The 13,613-nt window shown below is 40.4% G+C and overlaps 1 protein-coding gene across 1 annotated transcript in view; it reads left to right on the top strand.

Annotated features, from left to right (window-relative positions):
• The window catches only part of xylt1 (xylosyltransferase I), a 98,543-nt gene extending 85,272 nt beyond the window's left edge, over positions 1 to 13,271 (top strand). Inside the window, exons 10-11 of the mRNA XM_061769753.1 lie at positions 5,694 to 6,027; positions 10,647 to 13,271. Coding sequence (XP_061625737.1) covers positions 5,694 to 6,027; positions 10,647 to 10,969 — 657 coding nt within the window. The 3' untranslated portion in view covers positions 10,970 to 13,271. The remainder of the gene's footprint in view (positions 1 to 5,693; positions 6,028 to 10,646) is intronic.
• The last annotated feature ends 342 nt before the right edge of the window (positions 13,272 to 13,613 follow it).

The following is a 13,613-nucleotide window of genomic DNA, read 5'->3' as shown; positions in this document are numbered from 1 at the left end:
AACAAAACCTGGCGCTCTGGAATGAAAATGAACTTTTGTTCAAAACCTTTCACAGACACCAGAATGAGCGTGTTCTCAATAACATTCATCAAATTCAAATTAACTAAGTTCAGTTCACGGTTGCTCAAAATAAGAACTACCGTAATTTCTCGTGTATAATGCAAATTTTTTTCCCCTAAAAAAATGTCAAAAATCAATGCTGCACATTATACATAGGTATAGGGGAAAATGGGAAAAAAAACTTTTAGAAATGTATGCCACCATATAGAGGTGATGAAAAAGCGGTGCACATTCATTTCAATATGCCACTGCCACCTAGAGGTTATGAGAAAGGTGTACACGTTCATTCTAATATGCCAGCGACACCTAGAAGCTATGAAAAATGTGTAGCCTATACTTTCATTCCAATATGACAGGGGTACATATGACTGCATAATATGTACAGTTGTGCTCATAAGTTTACATACCCTGGCAGAATTTCTGAAATGTTGTTTTTTTTTTTAAATATGAGTGATGACTGAACAACAAGCATCCTTCATTTCTTTATGGTTGTGTTTTGTTTGATGATAATGTTTTTCTGAAATTCTTGACAGTTTAATTTGAATCCCATTAAAAGTAAATGTGTTTCGCCTGGCCCTTCATGTTTTCTTTAAAGAATTGTCTTACATTGTCATCTTACAAATTCTGCCCGTGTTATCAAACATATGAGCACAACTGTGTGTTTTCTCATTAACTAGATAAAAGTAGGGTTGTGAATTTCAAAATAAGAGCAAGAGCAAGTAAATAAAAAAGAAAGTATTACGTGTTCAAATAAAGTGCTTAACTTCAGAATAATTACTTTAAAAACTAACATAATACAGATAATACTTTGTTTCAATACTAGAGCTACATCAAAGGTTCCACCTCTATGAAGATGATTGACACTGTCGGAAAAGTATTATGCCCTGCGATTGGCTGGCAACCAGTTCAGGGTGTACCCCACCTCCTGTCCGATGATAGCTGGGATAGGCTCCAGCACGCCCGCGACCCTAGTGAGGAGAAGCAGCTCAGAAAATGGATGGATGGATGGATGGAAAAGTATTAACTTAATATGTCTATTGTTCTTAAAAACTGCACTGCAGTATACTGAGATATTTCTAGTATGTTGGCTTCTTCATTGAGCTACATGAGAGGAATAAAATATTAGACACACCTGCCCAGAAAATCTAAATATATTAGAAATACCTCGCGGTATCATGCGATGCAGTGTCACACCACTGCAAACTAGAACCACAGTAATAAAGGAATACCCAAGCATTATTACCTTCATAAAGGCAGTGTCTGATGAGTTTGCATTGTATTGGACTGTATATTTGAATAGAAGATGGTATGCAATAAAAGTCCTCTTAACCTTGTAGAGACATGGACATGAAAATATTTTTGGGTGGATCAACAATTGGATTAAACTGTTGAGTGAAGCGGGTTCCAGTCTTCCTATGTGGAGTTTTCCACATGTTTATGTGGGTTTTCTGTGAGTAATCTAGCTTCCTCCCACATTCCAAAAACATCTACTCAAAACTACCAAAAACAAATGTAAAATGTCTATAGATGCAAATGGTTGTTTGTTTTTATATACAGTATGTCCTGTGATTGGTCAACCCATGGTCATGGTCAGTCCATAGTCAACCCTGCAAGTGAGCTGAGATAGACTTCCGCTCACTAGCAACCGTAATGGTATACGAAATATTGTAGATGGAAAATGTTTCTATATTTCACTCTTTGCCTCTTTCTTCTTGTGGCCATTTCTTTGTTACGCCGAAATCCGAACGCAAGCTGTGTGAAGTGACGCTTTTTGGGAGGCGCCGCCCACTGGGTGGCAACATTACATTGTTTGTTGTTCAACTAAGCTACTGCTGTTACATTTGCAAATATATTTGCACCACAGGATTATTTTGTCACGTTGTGAGCTTTAAAAAGTAGGAAAATTAAAAACAAAAAGCAATCTAGAGCTCTGCTCGTGTTACAGTGAAAGAGAGAAAGTGAAAAATGGACCACATGTTACTGGATCAGAATTAGTGGAGCAGAGGCATCTTCTTCTAAGTATAGCTATAAGCATAGCAAGGTCATAAGCTTCTGACTTGGTGAGAAAATGGGTGTTGGTCCTAAGCCCAAGCTTATTGCGTTATAGGCACCAAGGGATAGGTTGTGTGTGGAGGTCAATGTAAGCTATAGGCTGAAGCTGAAATGGGCCAGAAGTTAATCTGCATTTAACACATTTTCATTCTGAAGAAAGAGTTTCTTGATTCTGGTGGCTAGCTGTACAACCTGCACATATCGTACCTCCATAAGATTGAAACAAAAAGGCCGTCATATTAGAGAACTCGCCATGGACCCCTGGGAACATTCCAGCCAAACACTGTTTGGTGGGAAAACTAAATGCTCCATGAAACTGTTCTAAGGGAAAGTTCAAGTGTGTGCTTAAGTCACTTGACCTTAATTGTGTTTGTTTGTTTGTTTGTTTGTTTATTCCATTGTTGTGTCTCAGCGAGTGCACTCAGTGGAGCAAACCAGACATGACTAAGAAATCATAGCAATGACCACAGAAAACTCCCTCACATACAGCGGCTGAAATAAGTATTTAACACGTCACCATTTTTCTCACTAAATAAACTTCCAAAGGCGCTATTGACATGAAATTTTCATCAGATGTAAGTTATCCATACATACAAATAAAGTAGAACAAATAAGATCAGAAATTAAGTTGTGTTAAAATGTGAAATGACACAGGAAAAAAGTATTGAACACATGAAGAAAGGGAGGTGCAAAAAGGCATGGAAAGCCAAGACAGCACCTAAAATCTATCAATAATCAAACAGCATTCAAGCCCCTTGTCAGTGCAAATGAATATCAGCTGATTCAGTCCTAATTGATGGCCTACAAAAAGGTCTCATTGCTAAGGTGTGAGTCAAGACACATCTTATGATGGGTAAGAGCAAAGAGCTGTCTCAAGACCATCGCAAAGTAATTGTTTTAAAACATAACGATGGCATTGGTTACAGGCGCATATCTAAACTTCTGAATGTTCCAGTGAGCACGGTTGGGGTCATAATACGTGAGTGGAAAGCCAATCATACCACCATAGATTTGCATCGATCAGGTGCTCCTCGCAAGATTTCTGACAGAGGAGTGCAAAGAATAATCAGAAGAGTTGTCCAAGAGCCAAGGACCACCTGTGGAGAGCTTCAAAATACTGGGAGAATATAGTGTGGTCTGATGAGAGCAAGATTGTGTTTGGATGCACACCACGTTTGGAGAAGACCACCCTAAAAACACCATACCAACAGCGAAGTTTGGAGGTGGGAACATGATGGTGTGGGGGTGCATAACAGCAAATGGTACTGGTAAACTCCACATTATTGAAGGAAGGATGAATGGGCAAATGTACATTCTTGACAAAAATCTGATGCCATCTATGAGGATGATGAAAATTAAACGAGAGTGGACATTTCCGAAAGATAATGATCCAAAACATACTGCCAAGGAAACTCTCAATTGGTTTCAGAGAAAAAATAAAAAGCTGCTAGAATAGCCCAGCCAATCACCTGACTTGAATCCAATTGAAAATCTATGGAAAAACTGAAACTCAACGTCCATAAAAGAAGCCCACAGAACATTCAAGATTTGAAGACTGCTTGTGTGGAGGAATGGGCCAAAAAACTAGTTTCTCCATACGGGAGGCATCCTGTCATTCCAAACAAAGGCTTTTGTACAAAGTATTAAATAAATCCCAGTTGGCGTGTTCAATACTTTTTCCCTTTGAAATTTCACATTATTACAAATAACTTAATTTCTGATCTTAGTTGTTCTACTTTCTTTGTATGTATGCGTTACTTGGGTTGTTCCCAACATCTGGTGAAATTTTCATGTCAATAGCACCTTTGGAAATATATGTAGTGAGAAAAATGGGGATGTGTTAATACTTATTTCAACTGCTGTAACTATAATACCACATTTTCCGCAAGCGCTCGAGTTAATTTTTATCTGCCATGATACTGTTCGAATCAGTCAACACTGTTAAAGTTGCTCTGTATTACCAGGGTGGGGTGTGCAGGCAGAATGGAAATGCTGTATCATCAGTAGTGTGACATCATAGCTGTAAAACAATGTGCAATTCCCAATGACTTTAACAAATAAAAAAAGCACCACACAGAGCACTGCTGCATGCTGACATTATCTCTAAACAAGCAATACAGTATGTAAATGTATTTCTCCATGGCATCATTATCTTCCCATTTTATTCATGTATTCCATTGAAACGTGTGACAATTCTCTGTGGTTCAAACAATGGGCAAAAGTGTGTCTATTGCCACCTTACACAAGCGAATTGTACCAGCCCACAGCGACCTGTGCACATTGCCAAAGCGTGCTGAAGAGTGGGGTAGTATGGGTCAAATATTTTGGGGCTTTTGGGGAAAATGGTATAAAATGTTTACTGTCCCAAAGTTAACTGAATTTTACTCTTTAATGGAACAAAGGCCATTGACTCAGTAGATTGCAGTGATTTTCCTCTGGCAATGTTGGCGTCTTTTCTTTTCTGCCAATCAAATTTGGGATGTAGGGTGCAAGTGAGTCAGCCGTGGATAAACTAATGAGCTACAGAGGTGCCAGACATGGGTTGATTAGCAATTTAAAGCAAGGAGAACCAAGGACCAAGGGGCAGGAATGGCAGAGGTCAGTCAAATAATTGAGACGAAAGTGAGCCGTCTTCTGCAGAAGACACACGATTCACTCTCGTTCATTATAGTGGTCTATATTTATCATGTACATCCTATTCTCAACTCTCAAAGGATGTAATACAGAGTCCATTCCAGTCAGACATTGATCGTACAGCAGTGTGAGGCTGTGTTAATCAGCTACAATTGTAAGGATGAGCACGCCTTAAAGACGCCATCCTTCTCACATTTCTGTCAGCACCCCTCTCAGAGTGTGAGCACGTTCGTGGGTGCTACCTCCATCTCTATCACCCGGTTAACCCTCCGCTATCAATAGTGATTTTCGCATCTCATTTTGCATTCAGAAAGGTGTTCCAATCCAGCACACGTTAGAGTGTGATGAATGCAGGCAGCTATCGCCAAATAGAGGGGGTATATTTTACTATCTCATCAATGAGATGTATTGCTGCTGCATGTATTAAACCCAGAGAATGTAGTTAATTCTAGTCTATGCAAAATATAACCTGTCATAACTCTGTCAATATATATATATATATATATATATATATATATATATATATATATATATATATATTACTCACTCCTCCCATAGTTGCGATCTTTCCTGTGATGTCATATTGTAATCTCTAGTTGTTTCTGTCACTGCGTTCCATCCTGTCTCTCTGCAGTCAAAGACATGGTGTGGAGGGCTGGTAAATTTATGTGCATTGCTCCCAACAACTGTGGACAAACAGACTCCAATGACAACAAAAATCGACTTGTCAGTGTCTGTATACTGTAGTCGGTATAACTGCTATGTGGAGGCTTGAGTTGAGCTGAACATTATTCCACATGTTAATTCAGCTCCTGTGTTGCTTATCTTAATATTCTGGTGAAATTGTGATGCAGTCTGTTACTGCCTTCTGTTCACCGGAGGGAATTCATACATACCCATCTCTTAAATTGTCCTCCTCTTTCCTCTTTCCAATTTTCTTTTGTCAGATCGGTACAGAGTGGGATGCCAAAGAACGAATTTTCCGAAATTTTGGCGGCCTGATGGGTCCCATGGATGAGACGGTGGGAATGCAGAAGTGGGCAAAAGGGCCTAACGTGACAGTAACAGTCGTGTGGATCGACCCAACCAACGTCATCGCGGCCACCTACGACATTCTTATAGACGCGACAGCTGAGTTCACCCACTACCGACCACCACTCAACCAGCCTCTGCGTCCTGGAGTTTGGAGTGTCCGCATCCTGCACCACTGGAGCCCTGTGGCTGAGATGCGCTTCCTTATCGCCCCTTTGGCCTATAATAAGCATCAACCTATACGTCAAGGTGAGAAAGCCTTTAAAACAACATTTCCAACAAGAGAGCCAAGTTCTGTTTAGCTCAGCATCGTATAGTTTCAAACATTAAAGACCCACCAAAGATGCCAAAATAAACACACACCAAACACACCAGAGAGAAGAGTTTTTTTCAAAAGCCAGCCAAATGTGAATGACAAAAATCACCATGTATGTTAAAAAAAAAAAAAAAAGGCTCTGAAAAATAAAGGCTGCCCTCAAGCTGTAGGACTGTATGTGCGTGTCCGCTGAAGGTGCTGGAGACAGCCTTTCACCTATCAATCAAATATATATATTTTTATTTTTAAACCAGCTCAGAGCTGGTTAAAAGACCAGTGCGTCCACATCCATTACTCCCTGCTTTACCAGCTGCTCACAAAGGATTATAGGAATACTCACAAGCCAGCGAAGTACGAGCTGTGGCTAGATTGCTAACAGCTAACACACAGTCCTGAACCTCTCTGTACTTTGATTTAAAAACATTAGATAGCGGAAGCGGAGAGGTGAAAAAAAGAAAAGTCCGGGAGTTCGCGCTGGTGTACTCTCTAATCGTCGCCTGAGTGCCTCCATGGCAAGTAACAAGCAACACAACATTTATTAAAGTATAGTTATTACTAAAGGAGAACAGGAAGTAATTAATGTTAGAAAGAAAGACGCATTGTCACCTAGTTTTCATGACGACTTATCACAGTAATCAAGCTCATTGCCAGCTAATGGCAAGCAAAGTTACAGTATGTAGCCAAGCTTTTTGAACACATGTATCCCCAACTCCTGGCCAGCCTGCAGCATCCAGACTGATGTTGTGTAAGGTTTTTTGACCTAGAGGTGAAAGAGAAATTCTGGAAGGACCTAGCCGAAGTAGTTCTGACCATCCCAAACAGAGAGAGAGTCGTGATTGGTGCAGATTGTAATGGACATGTTGGTGAAAGAAACAAGGGTGATGAAGAAGTGATGGGTAAGTACGGCATCCAGGAAAGGAACTTGGAGGGACAGATGGTGGTAGACATTGCAAAAAGGATGGAAATGGCTGTAGTGAACACTTTTTTCCAGAAGAGGCAGGAACATAGGGTGACCTACAAGAGCGGAGGTAGAAGCCCGCAAGGTGGATTACATCTTATTCAGACGATGTAATCTGAAGGAGGTTACTGACTGTAAGGTAGTGGCAGGGGAGAGTGTGGCTAGACAGCATGGGATGGTGGTGTGTAAATGACTGGTGGTGGGGAGGAAGATTAAGAAGACAAAAGCAGAGCAGCAAACCATGTGGTGGAAGCTGAGAAAGGAAGAGTCTTATGCTTTTTTTCAGGAAGAGGTGAGACAGGCTCTTGGTGGACAGGAGGAGTTGCCAGAAGACTGGACCACTACAGCCAAGGTGATCAGAGAGGCAGGCAGGAGAGTACTTGGTGTATCTTCTGGCAGAAAGGAGAGGGGTTTGGTGGTGGAACCTCAAAGTACAGGAAATCATACAAGGAAAGAGGTTAGCTAAGAAGAAGTGGGACACTGAGAGGACGAAGGAGAGGAGAAAGGAATACATTGAGATGCGACGCAGGGCATCGGTCGAGGTGGCAAAGGGCAAACAAGAGGCATATGTATGCCAGGTTGAACACTAAAGAAGGAGAAAATGATCTATACAGGTCGGCCAGATTGAGGGATAAAGATAGGAAGAATGTGCAGCAGGTTAGGGTGATTAAGGACAGAGATGGAAATGTGTTGCTCCCTCATTAATTTGGCAAAGTTTTAAGCCGGATGCCTTTCCTGACGCAACCCTCTGCATTTTTCCGGGCTTGGGACCGGCCTACAGTTTGCACTGGCTTGTGCGCCCCGTAGGGCTGAATTAGGCTAGGCTATTGTTACTATGGAAATCGCAATTCTGGCAAAATAGACATAGATGGCGCGCGTTAGTTATATAGTGGGGGAGGGCCGACTCATGCTGCCCTGGCGACATCGTCGTGGCTCGTTTTTGGTCCGTCCAAAAAATCCAGTCAGCTGAGATGGTGAAAAATAATTTTTAGCTATATCGCAACAATTCAGTACTATTTTGTTCTCTGTCTTGCACGTTTTCAGCACTTACCTTCAAACACATTTAACACAAACATGACTTCGGTGCAACTTAAAACTGTGGCTTGTGCTTTTACTGTGGGGTATGTAGGTGAGACATTGACAGCTGCATTGACATTAACTTGCATGACCTCATAATAGTGTGGCATGTCAATTCAACAGAGGAATGTCACACATTAAACAAAGGCCAACATTTTGTGTTGTTTTATCACAGGCATCATAACGTTGTGCAGTTGCTTAGCATTGGGAATTTGCGATCCAGCTGGTATGTGTCCATTTTGATAAGTCACTGTCCTCGATTTTTGCTAGTCTGTGGAATCTCCTATATGTTCGATCCTCAAGCTTTGATGCACATTTAAGACAACTGAGATGCTCCTTAATATGGCGACGTGAGAACAATTTCTAAGACGAAGCATCGAGGAGCGAGGAACTAGAAACGTTGCGGTTAATAGACCTGAGATCCACCCACAGTTTTCAAAGTGAGTCCTTTACGTGAAAAAGGGCAGAAACAATTTAGATTGGCCAGTAATTTGTAAAAATAACAGACCCACGTCGGGACTGACCAATAGTACTGATTTGAAAAAAAAACATTCAATTGACCAAATTTGGACAGGTTTTGGCCCGACGCCAGTGAATTTTACTCTTCCTCGAGTAATTATTTGGAGGACTACTTTTTAATTTTACTTGAGTCATATTTTTAAGTAACATTACTCTTACCTAAGTACAATCCTTGGCTACTGTACCCACTTCTGGCTGAGATAGGCTCCATCTCACCCGTGACCCTATAGTGAGGATAAGCGCTGTAGAAAATTGATGGATGGATAGATTGCGCAAGGATTCTTGATCTTGTGTCCAGTCAGTCTAAGCAATTTAGAGAAAAAAAAATATGTTTTTGCAACAAAGAGACCACTTCACTGTTAAAGTGTTCTGGAATCCATACATACAAGCAAGCCTTGGGTCACTCTTGCACAATGAAGCCCTTTGTAGCTAAGTCTGGGCTTGTGCAAACTGTGGTTGTTTGTCATGAAGTCACTCTTGATAACCCAAATATGATCCTCATACATAGTAAACATGAGTGTTTAACAACAGCACATTTTAAAGCCTAACGAAAACGATGACACACTTAAGTCAATTGTCAGCATGGATAAAAGGAACAGCAGCAATGTTGGGATCTTTAAGCAGCCAGTGCTCTTGAAGTCAATGTTAAGTAATCACACTGCGTTAAGGATCAAAAAGAATAACAAATAGAGTTTCTGCTTAGGTTTCAGCAGAAGTCTAGTGGGTAGGATAGCTACAGTATCAATGGATTCTGAATATTATATATACAAATACAAATGTTTTTTAAAAACATGATGTGAAAACAGCATTTTAGCATTTCTTAGTTAACTGATGAACGCTTAGCACTGTCCATTTGTATTCGAGGTGCCTTAAAACGTAGGGGGAGCACTGAAGGCACAAAATAAGCATTCATATTGCAGATTTACTAAAAGTAATGCAATCATAAAGGCAAGCATGTTCAAGTTTATCGGCCATGATGTATCACAGCTCAATGAATAACGATAATATTGATAAAACACTCATCTCATCAAAGAAATACTTGAATGTTAATGTATAATAATAATAGATTTATGTGTTAGGGCAAAACCCCTATATTGAGACTAAATATTTATCTGCCTTTGTTAACTCCTTAATGAAAAAAGGTGAGATAAGGTTGTAGACATGTTTTTGATTTTGCAATTGGGACCGCTGTGTGTTTTGAAGGAGCTTTGTGGTATGTGTTTCTAAGCGCCTCCTTCCACATGCTGGTTATTCACTGCCATGTCTGGCATCCTCTTACATGCAGTGCTAGTAAAAGTTAACAACGTGACCCTCTACCTGCACTCGCAGCAGCATGCACACACACACACACACACACACACACACACACTTAGGGCTGCTGCCAATGATTTAGGGACCTGTGGAAAAAAAATACTTAGGGCCCCTCCACATCAATACCCGTGTACACACAACTACATTAAGTCACTAATGCATGACGAGGGAACGAACTCTGCTCCTGTCATGTCGTTGGGCATCTCATCAGATGGAGCACTTCTATGTCTGACTGCTTTTTTTTTGTCACCAGCACATGAAATGCACTGTTGTCTGCTCTCATGCGGTTGTTAGAGAGTTTGTGTTCCACAGCCAAGCTTAAAAGGGATGGCTAGCACCCCAGTTAGAGAACCAGTGAGGAATTTACAGTTTGACTGGAGCTCAGGGTGGGAAGGTGATTTAAGGAGAAATTGTGTCTCTGACTTTGAAGGGCTCGACTTTTCATGAGAAGAATGACTGTGGGCCCCCCTTATCTCTCTTAAATAAGACAACACAGGGTTAATTTGCTATAACTTGCATTTAAAAAATGAGTTTGAGAACCAGAACAACAAAATAAATTCAAGCAAATTAGGCAGCAGTTTCATTCCATGCTTTAATATTTAAACATTTTATTTTGCCTTCTTTTAGCCCTTAAAGTCAAATCACTGATCATCATCTGTCTCCCTTTGTTCTATGCTGTTTCTCCAGAGGACACTCTGAAGCTGCACAATGGGCCATCCAAGAACAGCTACATGGAGCAGAGTTTCCACGGCCTCAACCCAGTGCTCAACATCCCCATCAGCCTGGGCTATGTGGAGCAGGCCAAGAGAAATGCTGCCCTGACCGGCCCAGAGCTGGAGCATTGGGTCGACAGCCTAGTGGGCGAGCTGTGGGAGGCAGCAGATATCTGCACCGTGGGCCAGACCGCCTGCCCCGTCATGCAAGCCTGCCCCAAGAACCCTTGGAGCTCCCTCAGCCCCGACCCCAAATCCCAACTGAGATCGCTGCATGCTGATGGGCACATCAGGTAGCACCGAGGCCTCCAGCTGGACAGGAGGCCGCAAGATTCACTGTTGATTTTTTTTTTTATTATTATTTATTTATGGGCTTGTATGCAGTTGCTGGAGGGGCTATATATTCTCTTTCTGTCTCAGGAGACGAAGGGAACATAAGAAGGTGATCAATGTTAGCGAGATCCAGCCTGCTTTTAGGGGACTATGCTGTCTTTGCTATTTCAGTTTCGCAGTGTATTTATTTTGTCTTCTCATGTGAGTTTTACTGTGATCAGATCTTGCAATTTCAAGCATTTATTTTGCTGCTCAATGAATTATGAATTTTGATTTTTAAGTATGGGGCACAGCGGCTAATGTGACATTCTGCTCCACAAAAGGCCTTAGCTGCGCAGCACGTGTGCAGAATGCCTGGTACCAGATTAATTTATGTGCCTCCCAAGGTTTGTGTCAGCATAAACAGCACCATATCTGAGGTAGCGAAAGGTTTATTTTGACACAACTCCAAAAAGAACCAATATTCACTACCTTTAAGAGAGTTAGAAACATTTTATCTTTTGAAGATGCCAATTACTGTAATATATAATCAGTAGAGTAAGTACATCACACAACTTGTTTCAGTTGAGTGCCTGATTAGGGACTGGGGTGGCCGGCAAAAGCATCCGCTGCAGTCAAAAATGTGTAGAGAAATGCAAACACAAAGGCATTCTCAGCTCAATCGAAACTGTCACAACAAAAATTTGACTGAGACAATTTGGGGTTCAGCATTTGTTATAATATGTGGTAGCATTTTAGGATTTTCCATTCATAAATAGCACGTTTTCGGTAATAGGACAAATAAATTGTTGTCTTGTCCAACTTGCTTTTCTTATCAGCCTGCCTCAAACTTGAAACAATAATTCCAAGCTGACTTTAAATGTTATCGTCATCTTTTTCTTTTCTTTTTTTCAGGTCATTTCAGTGACACTTTATGTATGAATTTTACAAAAGAAGTCTCAAATTTGTGTGAATGAAGGTCCATTAGTCGCTATTTATTTTAAATTGATATTAATACTGATACTTTTAGTCAATGACTAAATATTTGCGACGCTGCCTTGGCAGCATGATAGTTTTTTTTTTTTTTTGTTATTTTGTTTTTTAAAAACTGCCTTTATTTACAAAGGCCAACAACCCGAACGTGTACTTTACCTTTATACGGCCCACACCAATGTGTCAGTAAGTGTTGTCGTGTCAGAATAGATCTTCTTTGTTTGCCAAGAGAAATCAACTCTTAACCTGAGAGGTTAAAGGTCAGCTACAAAGTGACTTCACCAAAACAGAGATGGTGACCTCAAAAATTTGGAAGAATCGTTGTTAGGAGAAGCTGTTCAGTGTCTACTGCTTCCTGTGAGTTTCAGAATACTCGTGAGTGGTTGTGGTCTTCATGCTGTGACAATGATGTACAGATTTACGTGAATATTATACTTCATTGCAAAAATGCATATTTAGCTCTGAAGCTTTCCAACTGTATCGACATTAAAATTATTTTAGCTGCCATCAAGACAATCGGTGACAAGTTCATGACCAGGGGAAGTTCCACTTCAACACACTGAACTCCTGTTCTCATTTTAATAATAACAATCAACTACAGTCAATTAGATTTCAATCTGTGTCTGTCAAGAATATTAGGCTACCATTCAGGCTAGTGTTTTTTTCAAAGGTTCATTTAGAGATATTACTCTTCATTAATGTCAAGTTCACCTTACCCCTCCCCTTAAAGCACACACACCCCTCCCTCGCACGCCAACACTAGAGGGGTTGATTTCCAAAGGACAATTTGTGGCTGTCCATTGGTCGGCTCCTGTTGCTACTGTTTAACACAAGAGTACAATACAGTGTTCACAACCAGGACTCAATACATTGCATTGCCCACACGTATGTATGTAAATTTGATGGAAGTTTTGGTGAAAGGAGAATTATAATAGGTGTAACTTACTGTAAGATTCCTATTTTGTAACACAATTGATCAACAATGAAGCAAGTGTATAGTGGTATTTTGTACTGAACTATTGTGTAAAAGATGTATGTGTAAATACATATGTGGTTAAATGGTATTGATCGTGGGCAAAGAGAGTGATTTCTTTTGTTTTTTGATCAAAGTACATGGGGGCTATTTGCCTCTCAGAGAAAATCTCATGCCGGATTGTTGTTGTTCTTGCTTGAATGTATGTCGAGCAAATGTTGCACAATTTTCTCGAAACTCCACCCATCATTTTGTGTCCTTTATGGTGTTCTTTCTGGGGAGGCTCTGTGTGCCTTAGCTGACTTATCGAACCTTCTCTGCCCCATATATATATATATATATATATATATATATATATATATATATATATATATTTTTTTTTTTTTTTTTTTTTTATACCTGATGTAATGGTGAATAGCAGACTGGTATTGCAACACAAAAAAAATGTCTGCTGTTGTTGTATATACTGTATCATCAGGCCTTCTGTCCTTATCTGCTTTTATTTGTCTTCCCTCGGGGAGACTTGTTTTGTTGACCGTGACTGGCTTGTCTTACTTTTCTCTTGACTGCTTTTTTTAAATAAAATTCAATGGACAAACTGCTAACATTGACTCTGTGTGTTAAACCACTGATAGAAGTGTAGTGGGTCGAGAAAATAAAGCT

This window comes from Phyllopteryx taeniolatus, chromosome 4 (assembly GCF_024500385.1).
Source record: "Phyllopteryx taeniolatus isolate TA_2022b chromosome 4, UOR_Ptae_1.2, whole genome shotgun sequence".
Lineage (NCBI taxonomy): Eukaryota > Metazoa > Chordata > Actinopteri > Syngnathiformes > Syngnathidae > Phyllopteryx > Phyllopteryx taeniolatus.
This window is presented reverse-complemented; position numbering and strand designations above follow the sequence as displayed.